The sequence below is a fragment of the Bubalus kerabau genome, chromosome 15 (genome assembly GCF_029407905.1).
Source record: "Bubalus kerabau isolate K-KA32 ecotype Philippines breed swamp buffalo chromosome 15, PCC_UOA_SB_1v2, whole genome shotgun sequence".
NCBI lineage: Eukaryota > Metazoa > Chordata > Mammalia > Artiodactyla > Bovidae > Bubalus > Bubalus kerabau.
The window spans coordinates 56829186-56855623 of NC_073638.1; the positions used below are offsets into that span (position 1 = coordinate 56829186).

The window sequence follows — 26438 nt, forward strand, 5'->3', positions numbered from 1 at the left end:
GGGGAGGCTGTGGGTTGCCTGAAGAACAGGGCACAATTATAGATTGCTAGATGGTGGAAACTTCTCGGCTTGGAAGCCCAAAGGGAAGCAGGCTTTAGCGTTCTGGCTGCACTGTTGTTTTAGGCTCTCAAAGTGCCCCCTCCCCCTTCTTTTTTCTGGGACCAGGATTTGTTGTTCCGCAGTGGCTCAGATGGTAAAGAATCTGCCTGAGACGCAAGAGACCTGGGTTCGATTCCTGGGTGGGGAAGATACCCTGGAGGAGGAAATGGCAACCCACTCCAGTATTCTTGCCTGGGAAATCCCATGGACAGAGGAATCTGGCGGGCTACAGTCCATGGGGTCACAAAGAGTCGGACACGACTGAGCGACTGAACTGACTGACACTTACACCTTTATCAGAAAATTATTGTTTGTTTCCTGGGAGTCCCCGGCGGGGCTGGAGTAGTCGGTTTCTGGGCTCCTCTGGAGGCCTGTGACCAAGTAAAGACACTGAGGCGCATCCCTGCACAGGTTTTATCAAGCCAGGGCTTGATTGAAGCCTTCATCCCACCCCCGCCTCAATAAAATCAACCGCCCCTCCTACAGAAGCTCACAGGTTCAGATAGAAAACTGCCTCGGGGATGTCAGGAACGCCTAACCCACAGCCAAGGGCGTGTCTAGGCGGGGCCGGCGGCCCAGGTCACACCCCTTCCCGAGAAAGGAGGGGGCAGGGCGGTCCCCGGCCCTCGGCCTGGGCTCTGCGCCGGCCGCGGTGGGCGGGGTCTCTGGCCCGGCGGGTCGCTGACGGCGCCGGGCCCCGCCCCTCAGGGACGGAGGGCGGGCGGGACCCTAGACTAGCGCGCCAGCAGGGCCAGAGCCGGCCTGGGAGCCCGCGGAGCCGATCGCGGCCAGTGGAGCGCTTGGGCGGCGGCGGCGCGCGTGATGGCTCCCGCCGGGGACCGCGAGGGCTACTGGGGTCCAACGACCTCCACGCTGGACTGGTGCGAGGAGAACTACGCGGTGACCTGGTACATCGCAGAGTTCTGTGAGTGCGGGTGCCGGCCTGAGGCGGGAGCGAGGGAGGGAGGGCGCCGGTCTGAGGGGGAGACGCCGCGTGAGGAAGGCAGAGGGCGGACCTGGCCGCCGCGGGAGATACCGGGCCTGGCCGGGGGAGGTGGCGTAGGGGAGACCGGGCCAGGGGACTGGAACGGGAATGTTGCGGAGGAAGGCAGCAGCTAGAGCAATCCACAGTGGCGAGTGAGGAGGGCCAGTCTGGACGGGTTGAGGGGCCTTGAGATTGGGGGGCGGAAGAGAAGTGGAGAGCCCCTGCTGGACCTAGGGGGAAAGCCCGAGGGGCAGGGTTGGGAATGGGGATTCCGCTGCCTGAGGGGCGAGTGGGGGCAGCCCGAGAAGGGCTCGGGACAGTGGGGGACTCTGCTCGTTTGAATGAGGGCCCGGGACACCTGCTCCCACTCTTGCTGTCACCGCCTTCGTCATAAGGGCGCAGGAGAAGGGAACAGGTCCTGGCTCAGTCTTCCCCCAAATACGTGAAAATACGGTCTTTCCCTTCCTCTTTCTCTGTTCTGTGAGACCTCTTCGCTCACTTTACAGGGAACGGTTTTCCCAGTGTCAGATCCTCAGATCCCGACCCCTGTCCGTACCGCCCAGCCCATTCCCACCCGGGATATCTTCGGGTACCAGAGATCACCTCCTGTCGGAGTACGATCATTCGTCTATCTCCTTGCGTCCGAAGGTAGACGGCAGCACCTAGTCAGGACCTTCCGGCTCGTGCCAGGCCTCTAATGGCACAAGGGTTCCAGTCCCTACTCCACCCTGCCTCCTCTCCGACTACCTGACCAAGGTAAAGGTTCTTCCGAGGACAGTACTTGCACTGATTGCACCCACTGAGGACTTGGGGAAGAATCCTCTTCCAGTTGCTGCCCCTGACTGGTCCCTTGGGGCTCTCTGCGTGTATATTTCCCCAGATGGACGTTCTTGCCAGGCGAGGAGAGCTCAGGAAAAATCTGCCACTTCTTTTTTGTAGTTTACTTTGGTCAAGTTTTAAGAGCACAATATTTGATCCTTCAGGTACCTGCTTCTGGCAAAGTGCAGAGAATATTTTTTGGCTCACTATTACTGCCTTCTTTTAATTGGCTCAACTTTCTCAGGACAGGAAGCAAAACCCTTTTTTGGCTAAACTTCCCATTGTTGGGTCTTTTTCCCCCAGGCATGTGTTTGGTTTTGTGGGAGAGACAAGACTTTCATGCCAGCTGATCCTCCTTTATTGGGTTCCCCGGTAATTGACTAGCATTAAAAAAAAAAAAAAAAAAAAAAAAGGTCGTTTTCAAGACTTTTAGTACCATTTTCTTTAAACTATGATTTAGGCCGAGAGTTACCTTTCCTGAACTACTAGTTAAATTAATAATTTTTACATAGTAATGGATGGATATGGACAAAGGGATCATTTGTAGTGTAATTATTTGGCAGCTCAAATGTTGGAAAAGGAAGTGCTTTACATATTTGTTGTTAGATCACTTTGACAAGCCCATACATGGTCCAGAGGAGGTCCATGAGAGAAGGGGCTTAAAATTGTGCTTTCTGAACTAGAAATGTGTAATGTGGAAAAGTGAAACTCAGGAATCTTCAAATGTTGATTGGGCTGTAGTATAGAATAGATAAACTTCCTGTATTTTTCTAGAATGTGAAATTAAAGCCTATGGTTGGAAACTACTTGTAAGGGGAGAGATTTTGGTTCAACATAAGGAAAATTAAAAAGTTATAATCATTGAATGGATTGATTCGAGAGGTAGAGGGCTTTCTGTCACTAAAAGTGTTAAAACAGACCTTGCTAGGCTAATTCACATAGAATAGTTTAGAGGGAATTAATTGTTTGGTGGGCTTCGCTGATGGCTCAGTGGTTAAGAATCCGCTTGCCAGTGCAGGAGACTTGGGTTTGGTCTCTGGGTCAGGAAGATCTGGGGAGGAGAAAATGGCAGCACACTCCACTATTCTTGCCTGGAAAATTCCATGGACAGAGGAGCCTGGTGGGCTACAGTCCGTGGGGCCACAGAAGAGTCAGACATGACTTAGCAACTAAACAATTGTTTGGTGGAGAAAAGAGATTGGCTTCAGTTGGACTTTAGGTCCTTTGCAGCTTTATGGGTCAATATAGGTAATAATGACTGTTAGTTTAGAGTCAAGGATTAGAATCAAAAGAGAAAACTGACAGTTAAGTCATGTGAGATATGAGAGAGCAAGATACTATTGTTCTGACAGATAGCTCTGAGAAATGGGAAATGGCTTTGGTTCTTAATGTCCTCAGAAGAGGAAACTCTGAGCAGACTAGGTATCAGGGAGTGCAAGAAGAGGATGAGTGAGTATTGGCCGCCTTTTGCACATGTACCATGGAAGAAAATGATCTGAAAGAATTTAAGGGCAGACTTCTTACCCAGTAAGTAGTGTGTATCTATTCATATCTGAATATGAGACTTTATCTTTGAAAAATAGGCTGATTAATAATGTGTTTGGGCTCCCCAGGTGGCGCATTGGTAAAGAATCTGCGTGCCAATGCAGGAGACATGAGTTTTGATCCCTGGGATTAGGAAGATCCCATGGAATAGGAAATAGCAACCCACTTCAGTATTCTTGCCCAGAGAATCCCATGGACAGAGGAGCCTGGTGGGCTACAGTCCATGGGTTAGGAAAGAGTTGGACATGACTGAAGCAACTTAGCATGCACACACAATAATGTGCTTAAAGCAAAGCAACTTTATCATGATTAAAATATTTACAATAATGATAGAAATATTAAGGATAATGATAATGGTGATAATAGCTATATATAAATGCTTACTATGTATCACAATTTGCTAAGCACTTCATATATCTTATCTTTTTTGACATTTACTATAATTCCAAAAAGAAGGCATTATTATCCTTATTTCACAGATTAAGAAATTGAAACCCTAATAAATAATTTAAGGTTGCAGAAAAGTCGGGTAGAGATAATATTCAAGTTGAGGTCTGACTCTAAAGTTACTATACCATATTATTTCTATCACGTATTCATTGTTTTGCCCCAGCATGCAAGGGATGAGGACAAGCATGAAGTAGTATACTATCACAGATGACAAATTAAATAACTCTTCAGGAAGCCTATCTCTCAGCATTGGGTGTGTGTGTTTTGGGTAATTTAAAAACAGGTTTGGGGAATTGCATGTAAAGATGGCAGCAGTTCTCAGTCACTAAAAAACCTTAAACACAATCTTCTTAACATCATCCAATTTGAGTTCCTATTCCTTTTTTGTTTAAGCAGATTTTAACAAACAAAGGGAAAGGTAGTTTCTTTCTTTTTTTTTAATAGTTTTTTTTTTTTTTGAAGTTGATAATTCGGTGGGGCTGGGTCTTAGTTGCTGCATGTGAACTCTTAGTTGAAGCATGTGGGATCTAGTTCCCTGACCTGGGAGCAGACCCAGGCCCCTTGCATTGGGAGTGCAGAATCTTAGCCACTGGACCACTAAGGAAGTCCCTTTGATGGTTTCTCTTTAGTTGTGAAATACTAAATACCTTGATGTGCCAGAACTTACAAGTACAGACAGTCCTCACTTTGCTTAGTAGGGTGGGACAATGCAAATGACTATGCAAGTTAAAACCTAGCTAATCAGTCTTAATTACTCAGTGAGAAAAGTTGAGTGTTCTGTGACTTTTACATGTTTTTGTCAAACATTGTAAATCCTCATTGTTAGTCATAAATATATGAAAAAATAAAAAAATATTAAAACCTACTTTTATTTCGGTCACTAAGTTGTGTCTGACTTTTTCGATCCCATGGCCTCATGGACTGCAGCACACAAGGCTTCCCTGTCTCCCGGAGTTTGCTCAAACTCATGTTCATTGAGTCAGTGATGCCATCGAGCCATATCATCCTCTGTTGTCCCCTTCTCCTCCTGCCCCCAATCCCTCCCAGCATCAGAGTCTTTTTCTAATGAGTCAATTCTTCGCATGAGGTGGCCAAAGTACTGGAGTTTCAGCTTTAGCATCATTCCTTCCAAAGAACACCCAGGACTGATCTCTTTTAGAATGGACTGGTCGGATCTCCTTGCAGTCCAAGGGACTCTCAAGAGTCTTCTCCAGCACCACAGTTCAGAAGCATCAATTCTTCGGCGCTCAGCTTTCTTCACAGTCCAACTCTCACATCCATACATGACCACTGGAAAAACCATAGCCTTGACTAGACGGACCTTTGTTGGCAAAATAATGTCTCTGCTTTTGAATATGCTCTCTAGGTTGGTCATAACTTTCCTTCCAAGGAGTAAGCGTCTTTTAATTTCATGGCTGCAGTCACCTTCTGCAGTGATTTTGACATTAAAATCATTGAGAATTAAAATGTTTTGTCAAAGAACTGATCTAGAGTAGTCTGAGTAGTACTTGCCTTCTTGTCATGTAACCTATGATATGGAATGAGTATTTTTTTTTTTCTTCTGTGCCTTGGAAGATTGTCTTGATCCTTTGTAAGTTTGGATCACTTTTCAACATTTCATTCTTAGCACTTTGTGGAATATTTCTGAGAGTTCCTTTAATGCACAGTTTTTGCTGGTGTCACTTCTGGTCCATCTTCATTCTTTTCTCACAACCAGTTTCTTTTGTAACTCCATTTATGTTTGAATTTTTTTTCAACATGGTTACTTTTTAAAAAAAATTTTATTGAAGTATAGTTAATTAACAGTGTTGTGTTAATTTCAGCAAATGTGCAGCAAAGTGATTCAGTTATACATATGTACATTCTTTTTCATATTCTTTTCCTTCATGGTGTATCACAGGATATGGAATGTAGTTCTCTGAGCTATACAGTGGGACCTTGTTTGTCCATTTTCTGTGTAATAGTTGAAGTGAAGTCGCTCAGTCGTGTCCGACTCTTTTCGACCTCATGGACTATAGCCTACAAGGCTCCTCTGTCCATGGAATTTTCCAGGCAATAGTACTGGAGTGGGTTGCCATTTCCTTCCTGGGGATCTTTCCCACCCAGGGCTCGAACCTGGGTCTCCCACATTGCAGGCAGACACTTTACTGTCTGAATCACCAGGGAAGCCCATATAATAGTTTGCACCTGCTAATCTCAAACTTCCAGTCATCCCTCCCCCACCCCCAACACTACTACTTTTTCTTGTTTCTTTTCTGCACTTTCATCATTGTTGGCCTGTTCCACCTTTCAATTATCCATTTTTGTAAAATGCCATGTATATTCCTCACCGGGAGACTAGGAGGCAACTTAGCTACATACTTTGCCCTCTGTACTGAACTGAAGAGCAGATGTGCAGTGACTAAACACCAAGAGACTTTGCCTCGGGCTAGGATTATTCAAGCTAGATAGGGTTGGCTCTTCTTAGAGATTTGCTGCCCCTCTCCCCATCCTGTTCACAGGAGTTGGGCAGAAGGGAAGCAGGGCAACCCTCAGTCTTTCACCGCTATGATGGGATTCTCTTAGATTGGATAAAGGGATAAACTATCCTTTGTTGCCAACGCAGCAGGAGACTAGAGAGGCTTTAACCAGCTACCTCTGCCATTCACATGTGCTACTTGTCTTATTGCACGCTTTTCCTTCCTTTTTTCAGGCCCTTTACACACTGTCTTCTCTGAATAGTGGCCTCTAGGAATTGAGTATACTTCAGGCTTCTTTTGGCCCTGGGGTTCTGTGGGCTTGGTGGAGGTGGTGTCCCTGTCACTTTAAAGAAGACAGTCTTTTTCCTGAGAGTTATTGACAAGCAAACAGCACTGGCTCTGACTCACGGCTCAGAAACACCACTGGAGAATGAAGGCCAAATGGAGGGCCAAATTCATGGTACCAGGGTTTGGACTTAATGTATACAAGTCAGAGATGGCCAGTAAATTGTTTCAGTTGCTGTGATGAATATATGTATACATTGGAATGCAAGGAAGGGGGCTACTTATTAAAAACTTAATTCATAAGGGCTTTACAGTGTTAGTGCTGGAAGAACAGCTAGCTGTATACTTATTTATTAATCATTGTGGAAAAACACATGTAACATAAAATTTACCACTGTAACCATTTTTCACTGTACAGTTCTGTAGTGTTAAGTACGTTGACATCATTGCACAACCAATCTCTGTAACTCTTTTCATCTTGCAGAACTGAAACCCCAAATCCATTTAACAGCTCCATTTCCCTCCTTCCTCCCTACCCCTAGATCCTGGCAACCAGTCTTCTGCTTTCTGTCTTTATGAATTTATATAAGTGGGATCAGCAGTGGGTTTTTTATTTGCAACTGGCTTATTTCATTTAGCATAATGCCCTTATGTAGCATTTTGTACCATGTATTAGAATTTCCTTCTTTCCAAAGGCTGAATAATATTTCATTATATGTGTACACTGCATTTTGCTTATCCATTCATCCACTGATGGACACATGGGTTGCTTCCTCCTCTTGGCTCTAGTGAATAGTGAGGCTGTGACATGGGTGTACAAATATCTCTTTGACCCAGAAGTGGAATCTCTGGTTCATATGGTGATATTGCAGCTATTTTAACGTTTTCATTAGAAAAAAATCATTTTATATTTTATTATTTTCTTTTTTGGGCAATTTATTATTTTTCTTATATAAATTGTTTTTTATATAAATTGTAACTTAATATGCTACATAAATTATAATTATTAATATACTTTATCCCTATTTAAAATAATCAAAAGCACATGTGACTGTCAATCAGAGGATATGTTACTACACTGTATTGATTCATATGAGATATATAAGGTAATATGTTACCTTAATGTATTGCTTTAATTCTAGTCCAAAGAAAAGCAGCATAATATTTTCTTTGCAGCCTTTTTTCAGATAAATTTGACTTTTGAGATATTGAAAATAGCCAATAGAAAAGCTAACATTATATGACACTTAATGTGCAAAGCTCTGTGTGTATATTATCTTATAAGAATGATTATTATAATCCTTATAACTCTTTTAAAGTTTAGGAAGGTTAAGTAACTTGCCCTAGGTCACAGACTATTAAGTGGTAGAGCTTAAGTGACCCGAGGGCCATCTAATTCTAAAGCTATCCTCTTAACTCTCGTACTATCTTGCCTCCTTCCATTACTACTTTTTCAGACTTCAGTGAGTCCAGGGACCTCAGGTTCAAAACTAGTGGTCTAACCTCATTTTACATATAAAGAGAAGAACCTTGAGAGTTAACATGATTTGCCCAAGATTATATTGCAAATTAGTTATGAAACCTAGACCAGAATCCACATTCAGTTGTTTCTCAGTATGGGAAATGGTAGAGCTGAGGAGGATGATGTCATATCTTGTTGACGTCATATTGTTAATGAGTTACCAGGTCATAGGACTTCCTCAGAACAAAAAGTGTGCCTAATGAATTATTTTTTTGTTGTGAAAATACCTAACAACTATAGAGTGCTTTACAGTAGTGCTGCTCAGATTTTCACGTGCACGTGAATTACCTAGAGGTCTTGTTAAAATGCATATTCCAGTACAGTAAGTCTGGAATGGAGCCTTGCTGCTGCTGCTAAGTCATTGTGTCCGACTCTGTGTGACCCCATAGACGGCAGCCCACCAGCCTCCCCGTCCCTGAGATTCTCCAGGCAAGAACAGTGGAGTGGGTTGCCATTTCCTTCTCCAATGCATGAAAGTGAAAAGTGAAAGTGAAGTCGCTCAGTCGTGTCCGACCCTCAGCAACCCCATGGACTGCAGCCTTCCAGGCTCCTCCATCCATGGGATTTTCCAGGCAGGAGTACTAGAGTGGGGTGCCATTGCCTTCTCCGGGAATGTAGCCTTAGATTCTGCATTTCTTATAAGCTATCAAGTCATTACTATCAAGTCTTATAAGCTATCAAGTCTGGAGATTATACTTGGGAGAAGCAAGACTTTATGGTTCACAAAGCATTATTCTTTTTTTCCTATGGGATGTAAGTGTTATCCCTGTTTGTAGGTAAGAAATCAAGTTCAAAAGGATAAATGACTTGTTCAGGATCATAGGGCTGGTACTGGAATCTAGGATTCTAACTTGAAAATCAAGTTAGGTGTCGCTCACCACCCTCTTCCCCAACCTTGCCCCCAGGAGTAACAGGCCAAAAACACTGCATGTGAAGAAAAGTTTGAAAATGATTGTCCTGGGTCATGAGCCAAATTGAATTTAAAATTGAATGTATTACATTTTCATTTTGGAAACAATTTTCATTTTTTCCTGGTATCTAAGCAAAGCTCAAGCCAAACTATCTTTTAGACTTTGGTCTATATTTATTTATTTATTTATTTTGGTCTATATTTAGAAAGCCTTCTTAAATGAACAATGCAAAGAAATAGAGGAAAACAACAGAACGGGAAAGACTAGAAATCTCTTCAAGAAAATTGAAGATACCAAGGAAATGCTTCATGCATGGATAGGCATGATAAAGACAGAAATGATAAGGACCTAACAGAAACAGTAGAGATTAAGACGAGGTGGCAAGAACACACAGAAGAACAATACAAAAAAGGTCTTAATGACCCAGATAACCATGATGGTGTGGTCACTCACCTAGAGACAAACATCCTGGAGTGTGAAGTCAAGTAGGCCTTAGGAAGCATTACTACGAACAAAGCTAGTGGAGGTGATGAATTCCAACTGAGCTATTTCAAATCCTAAAAGATGATGCTATTAAAGTGCTGCACTCAATATGCCAGCAAGTTTGGAAAACTCAGCAGTGGCCACTGGACTGGGAAAGGTCAGTTTTCCTTCCAATTCCAAAGAAAGATGATACCAAAGAATGTTCAAACTACCATACAGTTGTTCTCATTTCACAAACTATTAAGATTATGCTCAAAATCCTTCAAGCTAGGGTTCAGCAGTTATGTGATCCAAGAAATTCCAGATGTACAAGCTAGGTTTTGAAGAGGCAGAGGTACCAGAGATCAAATTGCCAACATTTGTTTTATCATAGAGAAAGCAAGGGAGTTCCAGAAAAACATCTGCTTCATTGACCAGGCGAAAACCTTTGACTGTGTGGATCACAACAAACTGTGGAAAATTCTTAAGAGATGAAAGTACCAGATCACCTTACTTGACTCTTGAGAAACCTATATGCAGGTCAAAAAGCAGCAGTTAGAACCACACATGAAACAACTGACTGTTCCAAATTGGGAAAGGAATATGACAAGGCTGTATATTGTCACCCTGCTTATTTAACTTATATGTGGAGTGGTGGTGGTTTAGTTGCTAAATCATATCTGACTCTTGTGACCCCGTTGACTGTAGCCTGCCAGGCTCCTCTGTCTATGGGATTCTCTAGGCAAGAATACCGGAGAAGGCAATGGCACCCCACTCCAGTACTTTTGCCTGGAAAATCCCATGGGTGGAGGAGCCTGGTAGGCTGCAGTCCATGGGGTCGCTAGAGTCGGACACGACTGAGTGACTTCACTTTCACTTTTCACTTTCATGCATTGGAGAAGGAAATGGCAACCCACTCCAGAGTTCTTGCCTGGAGAATCCCAGGGACGGCGGAGCCTGGTGGGCTGCCGTCTATGGGGTCGCACAGAGTCGGACACGACTGAAGCAACTTAGCAGCAGCAGCAGCAGCAGCAGGCAAGAATACTGGAGTGGGTTGCAATTTCCTTCTTCAGGGGATCTTCCCAACCCAGGGATCGAACCCAGATCTCCTGCATTGCAGGCAGAGTTTTGCCAACTGAGCTACAAGGGAAGCTCATATGTGGAGCATATCATGTGGCATGTCAGGTTGGATGAATCACAAGCTGGAATCAAGACTGCTGAAGAAATGGCAAGAACCTCAGATATGCAGATACCACCACTAATGGCAGAAAGTGAAGAGGAACTAAAGAGCCTCTTGATGAGAGTGAAAGAGGAGAGTGAAAGAGCTGGCTTGAAACTCAACATTCAAAAAACTGAAATCATGGCATCTGGTCCTATCACTTCATGGCAAATAGAAGGGGAGAAAATGGAAACAGTGACAGAATTTATTTTCTTGGGCTCTAAAATCACTGTGGACAGTGACTGTAGCCATGAAATTAAGAGATGCTTGCTCCTTGGAAGGAAAGCTATGAAAAACCTAGACAGAGTATTAAAAAGTAAAGATATCACTTTGCCTACACAGGTCTGTATAGTCAAAGCTAAGGTATTTCTAGTAGTCTTGTATGGATGTAAAAATTGGACCATAAAGAAGGCTGAATGCCAAAGAATTGATACTTTTGAAGTGTGGTACTGGAGAAGACTCTTGAGAGTCCCTTGGACAGCAGAGAGATCAGACCAGTCATTCCTAAAGGAAATCAACCCATGTATTCATTGGAAGGATTGTTGCTGAAGCTGAAGCTCCAATACAGTGGCTATGTGATGCAAAGAGCCAACTCATTGGGAAAGATTCTAATGTTGGGAAAGATTGAAGGCAAAAGGAGAAGGGAATGGCAGAGGATGAGATAGCTAGATAGCATCACCAACTCAGTGAACATGAATTTGAGCAAACTCAGGGCAATAGTGGAGGACAGAGGAACCTGGTGTGCTGCAGTCCACGGGGTCTCAAAAAGTCGGATACAACTTAGCCACTGGACAGCAACTGTATTTAGTAATTAGTTGTAATATAGTAGTCCTTGCTTATGTACCAAGACCTTTAAGGGATGCCTGAAGCAGCCCTCTGTAGTAGACCTTCCTTATGTTCCAAGACCCTCAAGGGATGCCTGAAACAACCATATATGGTAGACCCTTGAACAACCCCAATCCTCTATATAGTTGAAAATCCACATACTGATTTACAGTTAGCCCTCTATATCCCTGGTTCTGCATCTGTGGTTTCAGCCAACTGGATTGTGTAGTGTTGTAGTATGTATTTATTGAAAAAAATCCACATATAGTGGATTTGCACCACTTCTAGCCTGTTTTTGTTCAAGGGTCAACTGTATGTCTATGTTTTTTCTTATATACACTTAAGATAAAATCTAATTTATAAATTAAGCTCAATAAGAGATGAATAACAGCTAATAATAGAACAGTTATGACAATATACTGTAATAAAAGTTATGTGATTGTGGTCTCTCAGAATATCTTATTGTACAGTTCAGTTCAGTTCAGTCACTCAGTCGTGTCCGACCCTTTGTGACCCCATGAATTGCAGCACGCCAGGCCTCCCTGTCCATCACCAACTTCCAGAGTTCACCCAAACTCATGTCCATCGAGTTGGTGATGCCATCCAGCCATCTCATCCTCTGTTGTCCCCTTCTCCTCCTGCCCCCAATCCCTCCCAGCATCAGGGTCTTTTCCAATGAGTCAACTTTTCACATGAGGTGGCCAAAGTATTGGAGTTTCAGCCTCAGCATCAGTCCTTCCAATGAACACCCAGGATTGATCTCCGTTGGAATGGACTGGTTGGATCTCCTCGCAGTCCAAGGGACTCTCAAGAGTCTTCTCCAACACCACAGTTCAAAAGCATCAATTCTTCGGCGCTCAGCTTTCTTCACAGTCCAACTCTCACATCCATACATGACCACAGGAAAAACCATAGCCTTGACTAGACGGACCTTTGTTGACAAAGTAATGTCTCTGCTTTTGAATATGCTATCTAGGTTGGTCATAACTTTCCTTCCAAGGAGTAAGCATCTTTTAATTTCATGGCTGCAGTCATCATCTACAGTGATTTTGGAGCCCAGAAAAATAAAGTCTGACACTGTTTCCACTGTTTCCCCATCTCACTACTGTAGGAATGCCCAATTTAAAGCTTGCCAGTTGAAGAGAATTATGACCTTGATAAAGGATGACTGTTCTTTGGTTAAGAGAAGCCATAATTAGGTAAACATTTGGCCCCTTTTTGCCCTTCCTTCAGCTTGTCTTCTTTTTCTTCAGAAGTAACCACTATCTTAATTCACTGTTTCATTTCCTAGCCTTTTACCACTCATGCATTCCTAAAAACACAGTTTAAGTTTGCTTGTTTTACTTTTTATGTGAGTGAAATTTTGCTTATATGTATATATGTTCTTCTGCAACTTTTTTTTTTTTCACTCAAATTGTGGTCCTTAGTATCATCCATGTTCCTGAGAATTACTTACATTGATAAGTTAGATAGTTGATTTTTCTCTTAACTATTGTTTAGAATTTCACTGTATGTGCACAAATCCTTGGCTACTTCTCTGTTTAAGAGATAAAATTTAATTATTACACCTTCTCCTGAGTGTGGGCCAAATTTAGTGCCTTGTTTCTAATAAAATAAATTAGAAGTAATGTGATGAAACTTTGCACACTAGGTTATAAAAGGCATGACTACTTCCCTCTTGTCCTGTTTCTTGGATCACTCATTCTGGGGGAAGCAAGCCCTCATGTCATGAAAAGTCTATGTAGTGAGGAGCTGAGGCCTCCTGCCAATAGCCAGGAGAATTAGCCATCTTGAAAGTTGATCTTCCATGTCCATTTAGGCCTTCAGAAGACTTGGGAGCTGGCCAGCATTTTGACTGTGTCCGCAGGAAAGATCCTGAATCTGAACTGCTTCCATATTTTTGAAGCAAATTATGTGATGTGATAATTGTTTGATGGTTTAAGCTGCTAAGTTTTGAGGTAATCTGTTAAATAAAATAGATAATGCATCAGTTTTTATTTTAAAAGCCTACTGGGATTGTGTTATATCTATAAATCAGTTTGGGGAAAACAGACATCGTAAAAATGTGAGTCTTATAATCCACCATCTTTTATTTCTCCATGTATGTAGGTCTCCTTTAATTTCAATAGTTTTCATTGTGGAGGTCTTAAACATCTTGTTAAATTTATTTCTAAGTGTTTTATGTTTTTTGATGTTCTTATAAATTGTATTTTTAAGATTTCATGTTTCTCATTGTTTGTTGCTAGCATAAAGATTTAAAATTGATTTTTGTTTATCATCTTTCTATCTTCTACCTTGCTAAACTTGGTTATTAATTTTTTGTCACTAAGTAAACAATCATGTAATCTGTGAATAGAAAGTTTCACTTCCTTCTTTTCAATCTTTTTGCATTTTTTTCTTGCCTTATTACATGGGCTAGGTCCTTCCAGTACATAGTTGAATAGAAGTGACATGAGCAGAAAGCTTTGTCTTTCCTCCTTAAGGAGGAAAGCCTTAAATATTTCATTATTAGATATGATGGGTTTTTTTCTGTTGTTGTTATTATTAGATGAACTCTAGGTTTTTTTTTAGACCTCTTGTTGAGGAAATTCTTTTCTTTTCCTGACTTGCTTGAGTTTTATCATGAGTGGGTTTTGAATTTTGTCAAATAGTATTCTATATCTATTGAAGTGATTTTGTCCTTTATGTTAACATGATGAATGAAATTTATTTATTTATTTTTTCACTGATGGACCAACTTTGCATCTCTGGCCCATTTGGATATGATGTATTATCATCTACATCTATGTCTGGGTTTGATTTGCCAGTACAGTTGCCCCTTAAACAACATGGATTTGAACTGTGTGGGTCTACTTTTATGGGGATTTTTTTCCCAGTGAATATGTGCCACAGTTCTGCGTGGCCTGTGGTTGGTTGAATCTGCCAATATGGAATCCATGGGCACGGAGCCCATGGGTGGAGTGTGACTGTAAAGTTCTGCTCAGATTTTTGACTGCTTGGAGGGTTGGTGCCCTCAACCCTGTGTTGTTCAATGGTCAGCTATGTTTTTGGTAAGGATTTTGTGTCTTTGTGAGAGATAATGGTCTATAATTTTGTTTTTTGTTATGCTGCTTTTGTCAGTTTTTATAGATTGTATTTTTCAAGAAATTAATTTTATGTAAATTGTTGAATTTTCTGGTATTCTCTTATTGCTCTTTTAATGTCTATAGAATATAAGGTGATCTCTGCTGTTTCATTCTTCATATTGGTAATCTGTATATTCTCTTTCTTGTTGATTAATTATCCTAGTGGTTTATTAAATGTTGTTTATCATGGTAGATGTACAACCTCTTGCTACTAATATGTTAATTTTCTCCATTTTTTTATTCTATTCTCTTTTTAACTTCTTATTTCTTATTCAGTGTTTTTTTTTTTTTTTTAGTTTCATGAGGTGTAAGCTTAGAATACTAATTGTAGACCTTATTTTTCAAAACAGAATCATTTATAGTTACAAATGTTTTTTAATATACTGTAACTGTATACAACACATTTTTATATGCTTTATTTCTATTCTTCCTATGATTTCTTTTAAGTGACTCATAGGTTAAAGAATAAATCACAGGGGATGTAGAAATAAACTATTGATTATTTTGTCTAATTCCTGAATATTTGAAATTTGCAAGTTGTTTTTTTTTGTTACTGATCTCTGGTTTAATTTCATTATGTTCAGAAAACATTATTAAATTATTCTAAACTTTTTGGCTTGTTTTATGGCTCTTCATAACCCACTGCTGTGTTCTTGCCTGGAGAATCCCAGGGATGGTGGAGCCTGGTGGGCTGCCATCTATGGGGTCACACAGAGTTGGACACGACTGAAGCGACTCAGCAGCAGCAGCAGCATGACTCTTCATATTGTATACTTGGTGAATGTTTCACATGATTTTGAAAATAATTTATATTCTGCTCTTTGTGCATGTAGTAATTCTATAAATGTCAGGTCAAATTGGTTGATAGTATTGTTTAAGTCTTCTGTATGAGTTCAGTTCAGTTCAGTTGCTCAGTTGTGTCCGACTCTTTGCGACCCCTTGAACTGCAGCACACCAGGCCTCCCTGTCCATCACCAACTCCTGGAGCTTACTCAAACTCATGTCCATTGAGTCGGTGACGCCATCCAACCAACTCATCCTCTGTCATCCCCTTCTCCTGCCCTCAATCTTTCCCAGCATCAGGGTCTTTTCCAGTGAGTCAGTTTTTCACATTGGCCAGAGTATTGGAATTTCAGCTTCAACATCAGTCCTTCCAGTGAATATTCAGGACTGATTTCCTGTATATTTACTGATATATCTGTGTACCTCTATTAATTATTAAGAGGAGTATTGGAATCACGAATATTATACTACAACTATAGTAGTATATTTTCCTATATCTCCTTTCTATTCTTATATGCTTTGATGCTACATTTTTAGGCATATACACTTCAGGATGTAATCTTGAGGTACTCACCTTTTATCATTATGAAATGTACTCCATTTTCTCTGGCAATATCCTAATATTCTGAAGTCTGTTTGTCTAATATTAATGTAGCCATTTATCTTTCTTATAACTTGTGTTGGTATGGTACTTTTCTATACTTTTAATTTTATCCTATTTACTTTAATTAATTAATGTGGCTATGCTGGGTCTTTGTTGCTGTGCTTAGACTTTCTCTAGTTGTAAGAGGGAGCTACTTTCTAGTTGCAGTGCATGGGCTTCTAATTACACTGGCTTCTTTTGTTGTGGAACATGGGCTCCAGGTGCTCAGTAGTTGTGGCCCACGGGCTTAGTTGCCTCATAGCAGGTGGAAACTTCCTGGACCAGGGATCCAACACATGTTTCTTGTATTGGCATGTGGATTCTTAACCACTGGGCCACCAGGGAAGTCCCCGAAAGTGCTTTGCTTATAGTCACTTATAGTTGGCTCTCCCTCTCTCCTTTTTTTTTTTTTTTTTTTTTTTTTGGTCTAGTCTGATAGTCTGATGTTTTTGTTTGTTTGTTTGCCAGGGCAGGGGAGGGGGACATGCTGTGCAGCAAAACCTCAGTTTCTTCCACCAATCAGGGGGGTTGAACTTTAACCATTAGGCCACCAGGAAACTCTCTGATGATTTCTGTTTCTTAATTAGTTCATATAGTTAATTGACCTTTAATGTAATCATCACTGTGATTAAGTTAACATCTTGCTATTTTGTATTTTTTCATCTCTTTTTCGGGGCTTGTTTTCCCTCACACTTTTCCTGACTTCTTTTAAATTAACTTAGGGGTGTGTGTGTGTTTAGTTGTTTTATTTCATCCTGTTTGCTAGCTTCTCTGCTACTTCTCTCTTTAATTCCATTGCAGTTTGCTGTGGAGTTTACAGTATATATCTTTATTATAGTTTACCCTCAAATAATATTATACCACTTAATGTATAATGTTGTAATGTATGCTGCTGCTGCTGCTAAGTTGCTTCAGTCATGTCCGACTCTGTGCGACCCCATAGATGGCAGCCTACCAGGCTCCCCCGTCCCTGGGCTTCTCCAGGCAAGAGTACTGGAGGGGGTTGCCATTGCCTTCTCCGTTGTAATGTATGAGTTGGCTTAAAACTCAGCATTCAGAAAACTAAGATCATGGCATCTGGTCCCATCACTTCAGGGCAAATAGATGGGGAAACAGTGGAAACAGTGACAGACTTTATTTTTTTGGGCTACAAAATCACTGCAGATGGTGACTACAGCCGTGAAATTAAAAGACTCTTACTCCTTGGAAGAAAAGCTATGACCAACCTAGACAGCTTATTAAAAAGCAGAGACAAAAATAAAATAAAAAGCAGAGACATTACTTTGCCAACAAAGGTCTGTCTAGTCAAGGCTATGGTTTTTCCAGTAGTCATGTATGGCTGTGAGAGTTAGACTATAAAGAAAGCTGAGCACTGAAGAATTGATGCCTTTGAACTGTGGTGTTGGAGAATACTATTGAGAGTCCTTTGGACTGCAAGGAGATCCAACCAGTCCTTCCTAAAGGAGATCAGTCCTGAATATTCATTGGAAGGACTGATTCTGAAGCTGAAACTGCAATACTTTGGCCACCTCATGCGAAGAACTGACTTATTGTAAAAGACCCTGATGCTGGAAAAGATTGAAGGCGGGAGGAGAAGGGGACAACAGAGGATGAGATGGTTGGATGGCATTACCAACTCAATGGACATGAGCTTGAGTAAACTCCATGAGTTGGTGACGGACAGGGAGGTCTGGCATGCTGCAGTTTACCGGGTTGCAAAGAGTTGGACACAGCTGAGCAACTGAACTGAACTGAATGTAGAATGTGATAACCTTAAATTGTATACTTTAACTTGTCTTATAGTACACTTCTGTTGGTAATAAATTTTGTCAGTGTACATTTGTCTGAAAATGTCTTTTTTCACCTTCCTATTTGAAACATTTTTGCTGGGTGTAGAATTCTTGTTGAATAGTTATTTTCTTTTAGCAGCTAACAACTTGTTAGATTGTCTTCTAGTTTGGATTTTATTTGTTTGTTTGTTTAGGGAGTCATCATTTATTACTATCTTTATTCCCTTTGCCATTTTTCTTTATCTGCTTTTAGAATTTTCTCTTTTATCTTTGATCTCAGTAGTTTATTGTTATGTTCCTTAGTGATAATGTGGTGATGTTAATGGTGGTTTGTGTGTGGTAATCTTGCTTGAAGTTTCTTCATCTTCTTAGGCCTGTGGATTGATTTAAAAAAAAATAAAATTTGGAGTATTTTAAGTCAGTATAGCTTTAATATTTTCCTACTTTGCTTTCTGTTTTCTCCTTTTTTTAGTACTTCAATTATACATGTGTTTTTTAATAGTCTTTTACAAATTTATTTATTTAACTATTTTAATTTATTTATTTGGCTGCACTGGGTCTTAGTTGCGGCATGCAGGATCTCTGGTTGTGGCACATGTGATTGTACCCAGGCCCCCTGGGTTGGGAGGACTAACAGGCAAGTCCTATACACCTGTTAAATAGTTATTATCTTACTTGTCCTTTGATTCTTTTTTATTGCCTGTTTCACTTTGTGCTTCAATTTGTATAGGTTCTATTTCCTTAGTTTCAGGTTCACTGATCCTTCTGTTAAGCACATACAATGAATTTTAAAATATCAGATACTGCATTTTTCAGCTATAAAAGTTTCGTTTAATTTTAAAAATAGTTTATGTATTTCTCTTTGTCATATTCATTGTTGTTTTTTTTTTTAATCCTTGAACACATCTGTAATAGGTGTTTTAAATCCTCATCTACTAATTCTGCTGTTCATCATTTCTAGGTCTGATGTTTTTCCCCTGGTGTTGGGTCACATTTTCCTGATTCTTTGCATGGAAAGTAATTATATAAATATGTTAATCTACAGTTATATCTGGTTAGGGAAAAAAAAAACACCTTGAAAGCAATCTCCAATGTAAAGCATAGTTTCAAGTACAGTGCAAATAACTTTTTTTTTGAGCCATTTGAAGGTATGTCACTAACATAATTCTGTTACCCCTCATACTTTATTGAATATTTCCTTCAAAGGAGGATGTTGTCCTACAATAACCACAATACAGCCACTAAAATCACAGTGAACATTGATGTATTACTGCCATCTAATCCTATAATCCCATTTAACTTTTTTTTTAGTTTTCCCAAAAATGCCCTTACTAGCAAGAGTATCTAGTCCAGAATCACATTTTACATTTAGATCACACATCTATTTAGTTTCATTCTGTCTAGAATAGTTACTAAAGTTTTTTTTTGACCATTATGACCTTGATAATTTTGAAGATGATATACCAGTTTCCTTATAGAATGTTTGCTAATTTGCTTACAGTCTAAGAACCCCTCCCCTCACCAGGACAGTGTAATTCTTGCAAAGGAAAAAACTCTTTCCTCAGATCAGGTTAAGATTTTAACCTGATCAGGCTCTCAAAACCAGAACCCTTGAATTCTAGGTAAAAATTAACTCAGCACACATACTATGCATCTTAATAATCAGTAGAACCTCAAAGTAATTGCAAGAGGAAAGAAATCCTTACAGTTCTGTTATACAGTTGTCTTGCATGCCTTCTAATAACCTGAAGATTCTCTCAGTATAAACAGTTTGAAGTACATAGTTCTGAACAGTGTAGAAACAGGCAGGCTCCTCAGAGGGAGACCGGTGAAGGTCATTTTTACCTTTCTCTGCTTGCTGTTATCTCAGTCCCACCTTGAGCCATTATTCTTCAGTTGCTGCTCTCAGTATTGGTTGATCTAAACACTAATTGTTGAATTAAATAAACAGCAACCCTCAAAACTTTTTAAGTAAGAAATCCATTAGAAATCACAGTTTTACTTTTAAGTATGAAGGGAGAAGGAGAATCCCAAAGCTCTTCTAACAGAGAAATATCGCAAGTATTTCTCTTTTAAAAACAAAACTCTGAACAAGTAACAAAAAATATTATCAACAGGACAGCAGACCAGCAGTTTTATCTCTGATGGTTGGTTATGGGTCTACCGTTTTATTATTTTTATGTTAGTTTTCTTTGTTCTTTCATATTTTGATTTTTTTTAACTTTTTGAGAATTTTAACTTTCCTTTTCTTATTGGCATTTCATCTGTAGTATTTATTTAGTGGTTTCTTGAGGGATACAGTGTATGTCCTTAACTTTTCACTGCCCACTTAATGAAAAATTTAGAAAAGTGTAGAATAAGTCAGTTATATAGGTCCATATCCTACTTTCCTTGATTTTATGCTGCAGTTTTTTTTTTCTAATTATATCTAATATGTTATGGGCTTCCCTTGTGGCTCAGCTGGTAAAGAATCCGCCTTCAATGTGGGAAACCTGGGTTTGACCCCTGGGTTGGGAAGATCCACTGGAGAAGGGAAAGGCTGCCCACTCCATTATTCTGGCCTGGAGAATGCCATGGACTGTATAGTCCATAGGGTCGCAAAGAGTTGGACACGACTGAGCGACTTTCACTTTGACGTGTGTTATGAACGTCACAACAACTATATGGTAAAAGTAAGAAAGTTACAAGTAAATGGAAAGAAAAAGGCATAATATCAACTTTTGTACTTAGCTGGGGTTTTACCGTTTCTAATGTTTTTCTTTCCTGTCTGAGGATCTGTATTTCCTTCTGGTATCATTTCCCTTCAGCAAGTCTAGCATCTTATGTCTATAAACTTCTATCTTTACCATATTTTAGAAAAGTTTGGTCAGTCTTTACGTATTCTCTTCTGCCTCAGTCTCTCTCCTATCATTTGTTTCTAGTTCAAGTATGTTGGACTGTTTGATGTCATCTAACAGGACTTTTAAGGTCAGATCATTTTACAAAAGATATTTTTTTCTCTCTCTATGCATGTGCAGATTGGATAATTTTGATTAATCTGTCTTCAGGTTCACTTTTTTTCCTGTCATTTTTTCCGTGAATAATTTATTTCAGATATTGCATTTTTTCAGTTTTAGAACTTCCATTTAGTGCTTTTTAAAATCATTTCTATTTTTCTCCATGAATTCCCTGTTTTCATTATTGTTAGCATATTTTGTCTTGTCATTGGTTTAATTTATTGAAGATTATTATTAGATCTGCTTTAAAGCCCTTGTCTGCCTGGGTGATCTGGGGATTCATCAATTGATACTCTTTTCTCTTAAGAATGTGTTTCATTTTCCTGGTTCTTCCTATGTTAAATAATTTTAGATTTTATTTTGGATAGTAAGAATGTTAAATTGTGGAGATTCTGTTTTTTTTTGGTGTTTTTTTTCCCTGGTGAGTGTTTCTTTGGTTTTAATTGAGAGTTATCTTGACTGACTTGAGTTGAACTGTAAGCTCTTATTTTTTGGCCATTGTCTCTTTTGCCTTTAGCTGAACTTCTTTCAATCTGTCATGTACATGTGGGGTTCTCTAATGGGACAAATATAAGCAGACAGAATTTGGAGATAACCTTGTTAGTGTTGTTCCCTTTAAGGATTTCTCCATTCTCTTCAGTGGTCATGTTTCTTCTGACTTCAGTTTCTTGGTTTCCCAGACTAGAAAGCCTGTAGTGTTATATTCTACTGCTCTTTGTGTGTTGTACTTTGCCCCAGGCCGAAAGCTGGGTAAATAGGAACTTGCTTTGTACAGCTCCCCTTCTTCAAGTATATACTCTGCATTAGAGTCTGCTTCTCTTATACTCTCCAGTGCTTTCATGTAAAGTCTCTCTTAGTATTATTCCAGATTTTACCATTTTTGTGAAGAATTAGACAGTAAGATCTTACTTTGTCATTACTGAAAACAAATGTATTATTACATTTCTCTCCTCTTTATTTAGATGTTTTTCTATAGGTTCTTGAACATAGTTATAATAGCTGGTACAAAATTTTTGCCAGTTTCAGGGGACTTCTCTGGTGGCCCAGTGGTTAAGAATCCACCTTGAACTGTAGGGGACGTGGGTTTGATCCCTGGTTCAATTCAGTTCAGTCGGTCAGTCATGTCTGACTCTTTGCAACCCCGTGGACTGCAGCACACCAGGCTTCCCTGTCCATCACCAACTCACAGAGCTTGCTCAAACTCATGTGCATTGAGTTGGATGATCCCTGGTGGGGGAACTAAATCCCATATGCCATGGGGCAGCTCCTCCTGTGCACTGAAGCTACTGACCCTGTCTGCTCTAGAGTCCGTAACTCAAGCACGTGTGCCGTGACAGAAATTCCCATGTGACCTGATGCAGCCAAATAAATATTTTTTAAAAAAATTTTTGCCACTTTCGTTATCACTGTCATTTCTAGGTAGTTTCTTTTGACTGATTTTCTTGCTTTTTAAACTTAAATAGCAATTTTTTTTGGATGTTGGAATTGTAATGTGATGTTGAATGACTAGACTGTTTTTGTTGTCTTCTTTAAAAAGGGTGTTTGGCTTCTTTTTGGCCAGTGATTAAATTTCTGGTCAGCTTATCCTTCATGGCTTGTTTTAAAACATGTTTTGGGGTGGGTTTAGAGCTGTTGTCTTTACTCTTTTGCTAGTTTTGCTTCATTACTGAAGGCAGGACATTTCTGGGATCCCTACTGCACGCCTTAGGGATTGAATGCATTCTGTGTGATCTCTCTTCTGTCTGCTTTGTTAGCTGTTCTTTTATGGCTCTATAGTAGTTTCCCCCCAGTTGTTCTTTCCTCTGCCTAATGGAGCCTCACTGTGTGCATGTGCTGCTTAGTATTCAACAATAGACGCAAGAGGATCCCTCGTAGAATTTTGGACCTCTTTCTCTGCAGAGCTACCTCTCTCCTTTGGTATTCTGTCCTCTAAATCTTAATGTCTCTGTCTTTCTAAAGTCTAATCTGTCTCCTCAGTTTAATGAGATGGCTGTACTGTGTTTGAATTTCCTTTTCTTACACCATGGTGGGGAAAGTGTGTCCTCCAAAAAATTGGGGTAAGCTTATCACTCACCTCATTTGGCTCCCTTTTCTCAAAGGTCACCTTTCTGCACTACCTTGTTGTTCAGTGACTGAAAGAGGTTTTTTCCTATCTTCTGACGTCTTTTCTAGTTGTTGACAGTAACAGTCCCAGTTACTCTATAATGGCTAGATGTGAAAGACCCTCAAATTGTTGTAGTGTCCTTACGTCTGTTAGTGGTAATGTTTACTTGTTTAAACCACTTGTGGTATTAACATATTCTGGAACCCTGCTGATTTGGGGGTGAGGGTGGTGTGGAGAGTAGGATGAGAAAAGTTGCTTTATTTTTCAAACATTGAGATGGATAGGTTGATGGATTTGATAATTTCCCCTATATTATTCTGTTAGTTTTTGTTTTAAGTGTTTTGAAGCTACGCAGTTAAATTAGACACATATGTGATTAGGGTTATGATATCTTCCTGGTATACTGGATCCCTATTTTTATAGTACTTTTTATTTTAAAGTTCTATTTGATATTATGATAGCAATACCAGCTTTTTCTTCCCCTGTAGTAGTTATAAATTATCTTTTTCATCATTTTATTTATCAACTTTTTTGCATTCTTATTTCTTATTTGAAACTCTTATGAACAGAGTGTATCTGATTTTTATTCATCTCTGTATCTTTAGTACTTAACAGGATACCTATCTTTTATTGGGCAAAGAATACATGTTTTATAAATGATTCAATTGTTAAAGTGTATTAAAGAATGATGTGAGTAAACTCAGTCATGCTAGGAACTGAAGGGAAACAAAGGAATTTATTCTTCAGGTGATACATTGAACAAATATTTGTCAAGCATGTATTTTATGTCAGACATTTATTTAAAGGTACATATTGGTTTAATTAGGGCTTCCCTGGTAGCTCAGATGGTAAAGAATCTGCCTGTAATGTAGGAGACGTGGGTTTGATCCCTGGGTTGGGAAGATCCCCTGGAGAAGGAAATGGCAACCCACTCCAGTATTCTGCCTGGAGAATTCCATGGACAGAGAAGCCTAGCAGGCTACAGTCCATGGAGTTGCAGAGTTAGACACAACTGAGTGACTAAGCACAAATAAGGTATTATAAGACACAAACATGAAAATGATTGCCAAAAGGAGGAATTTTTTTATTACTCACAGTCCCCTAGAAGCTGAAGACATAACACATTGTGCAGCACCACATGGGGAAGCACCAGGGTCAGTCTGGGGAGGAGAGGTTGTGGAGGGGGGTGGGATGTGGGTGAGAGCATTTATTGTGGTATAATTTTGTGGAATATTGTGGAAAGGAGTGGGCAAGGTAGGGTAAGCAGGTCTGGGATAGGTAGGTTTGAATAATTTTTCAATGGGCTCTAGGACTTAAGGATTGTTTTTAGTTGTCTGGTACATGGCCCTGAAGTGATTAAGGCTGGGGAATAGTGGCCTGGAGTCTGATAAAGGAGTTAGTTGGGGTTTTGGGCTCTGGATTGTTTGCTTTGCATATAAAACGTATGTAGTAGTAGTGTAGTGTTAGTCGCTCAGTCGTGCCCGACTCTTTGCGACCCCATGGACTGCAGCCCACCAGGTCCCTATGTCCATGGGATTCTCCAGGCAAGGATACTGGAGTGGGTTACCATTTCCTTCTCCAGGGGATATAAAAGGTATGCTTACTGCAGCATGCCTATTACCTTGTTTTATTTCTTAATAGCATTTATCACAATTAGAAACCATTTATTAAAATATACTCATTTATGTATTTGTCATCTTCCCTCCTTAGAATGCATTAGTACTTGTAATAGCCATGTTTTCTGGTTTTTGTAATTTCTGCTTTGATATGTGGGGTCTTGCTGACCTTGGTAGGACTGTTCTTCCCAGGGGTAGCTGCTGCTGCTGCTAAGTTGCTTCAGTCGTGTCCGTCTCTGTGCAATCCCATACACAGCAGCCCACCAGGCTCCGTCCCTGGGATTCTCCAGGCAAGAGTACTGGAGTGGGGTGCCATTGCCTTCTCCGCAGGGCTTGCTAGTTGGCACACTATTTGCCTGGAGAAGGAAATGGCAACCCACTCCAGTGTTGCTCTTGCCTGGAGAATCCCAGGGACGGGCGAGCCTGGTGAGCTGCTGTGTATGGGATTGCAGAGACGGACACGACTGAAGCAACTTAGCAGCAGCAGCAGCTACCCCTGGGAAGAACAGTCCTACCAAGGTCAGCAAGACCCCACATATCAAAGCAGAAATTACAAAAACCAGAAAACATGGCTATTACAAGTACTATGCATTCTAATGAGGGAAGATGACAAATACATAAATGAGTATATTTTAATAAATGGTTTCTAATTGTGATAAATGCTATTAAGAAATAAAACAAGGTAATAGGCATGCTGCAGTCCATGGGGTCACAGAGTTGGACACGACTGAGCGACTGAACAACAATATGACAGAGAATGGCTAGAGGACTTCTTTAGAGAGGGTTATTAAGGAAGGGTTCCCTGTGTTGGTAATATTGGACATAATACGTAAAGAATAAGAAGCAGTGTGAGGTTATCTGGGGTAGTGATATTCAAGGCAGTCTGCTTATGGCCCTGAGACTGGAATAATACACTTGGTTTGTTTTGGAAGCTAGGAAGCATTAGGAAGGCTAGTGTTGTTGGAACAGATGGGCAAGAAACATAATTAGAAGAGGTAGGCAGGGTGTTGACTTTGTAGTTTTGACTTTGTATTGTTGACTTTGTAGTCCACAGTAAGGTGTTCAGCTTTTATTTTATTTGTGATCAAAACCCTTCAGAAGGTTTTAGCCAGAGAAGTAAATCTTTCTACACTCAGCCCAGAACAAATCTGTAGAGTACCATGACAATGACAGTGTAACATGTGGGAGATACATTAACATGTTACCGTTACGTGATTAAAAGTGAAGATGTTATTAAATTGGGAAGATTTTCATGAAACAGTTATCTTCTAAAGAGAATATTGATTATGGAGGGGAGACTAGGATTGGTGAAGAATGAGGATGAAATTAGAAAGGAGAAGAATCCAACAAAGCAGGCCTGTGTGCTGTGGTACCCTCACTTTTTAAACATAAGGCTTGTTATCAAGAACAATATATAGATAAAGTTTAAATTTTAAGAACAGTCAGAAGAAACGATGAGAGAAAGATACAAAATAGCTATAAAAGTCAGAGAAGGTCGTTGTCCTCAACTTTCTTTGAAATATTTTCAGTAAGAGATTGGAGGACTAAAGCTAAATTAATTTTAAGAAAGTATAAACATTATGAGTAGGTGATGAGAAAGCAAAGGAAAACTCAAACTGAGGTACAAAGGTAGCTTGAAATAAATTTATATGCCTTGTATTAGATGCATCAAGAAAATCATCATAAAAAGTCATATAATTGGTTGCCAACATTGCATTTTTAAATATTTCACATTCTGTAGGCTGTATGTGTTTTTGTTGGTTTCTTAAAATTAAATTTTATTTCAGTAAAAGAAATGAT

General features: G+C 40.0%; 1 protein-coding gene across 8 annotated transcripts in view; it reads left to right on the forward strand.

The window, feature by feature from the left end:
- The first annotated feature begins 786 nt into the window (after nucleotides 1-786).
- The window catches only part of ACER3 (alkaline ceramidase 3), a 156052-nt gene continuing 130400 nt past the window's right edge, over nucleotides 787-26438 (forward strand). For 4 of the 8 annotated variants that reach the window (XM_055549154.1, XM_055549157.1, XM_055549153.1 and 1 more), the window contains exons 1-2: nucleotides 866-1024; nucleotides 1591-1840. Coding sequence is in view for 2 of the 8 variants with exons in the window: in XM_055549152.1 (XP_055405127.1) it covers nucleotides 922-1024 (103 nt within the window). In the remaining 6 variants the exon portion in view is untranslated. Of the gene's footprint in view, nucleotides 1025-1569; nucleotides 1841-26438 lie in introns of all 8 variants that reach the window. The other 4 variants (XM_055549155.1, XM_055549152.1, XM_055549151.1 and 1 more) reach the window with 4 other exon arrangements.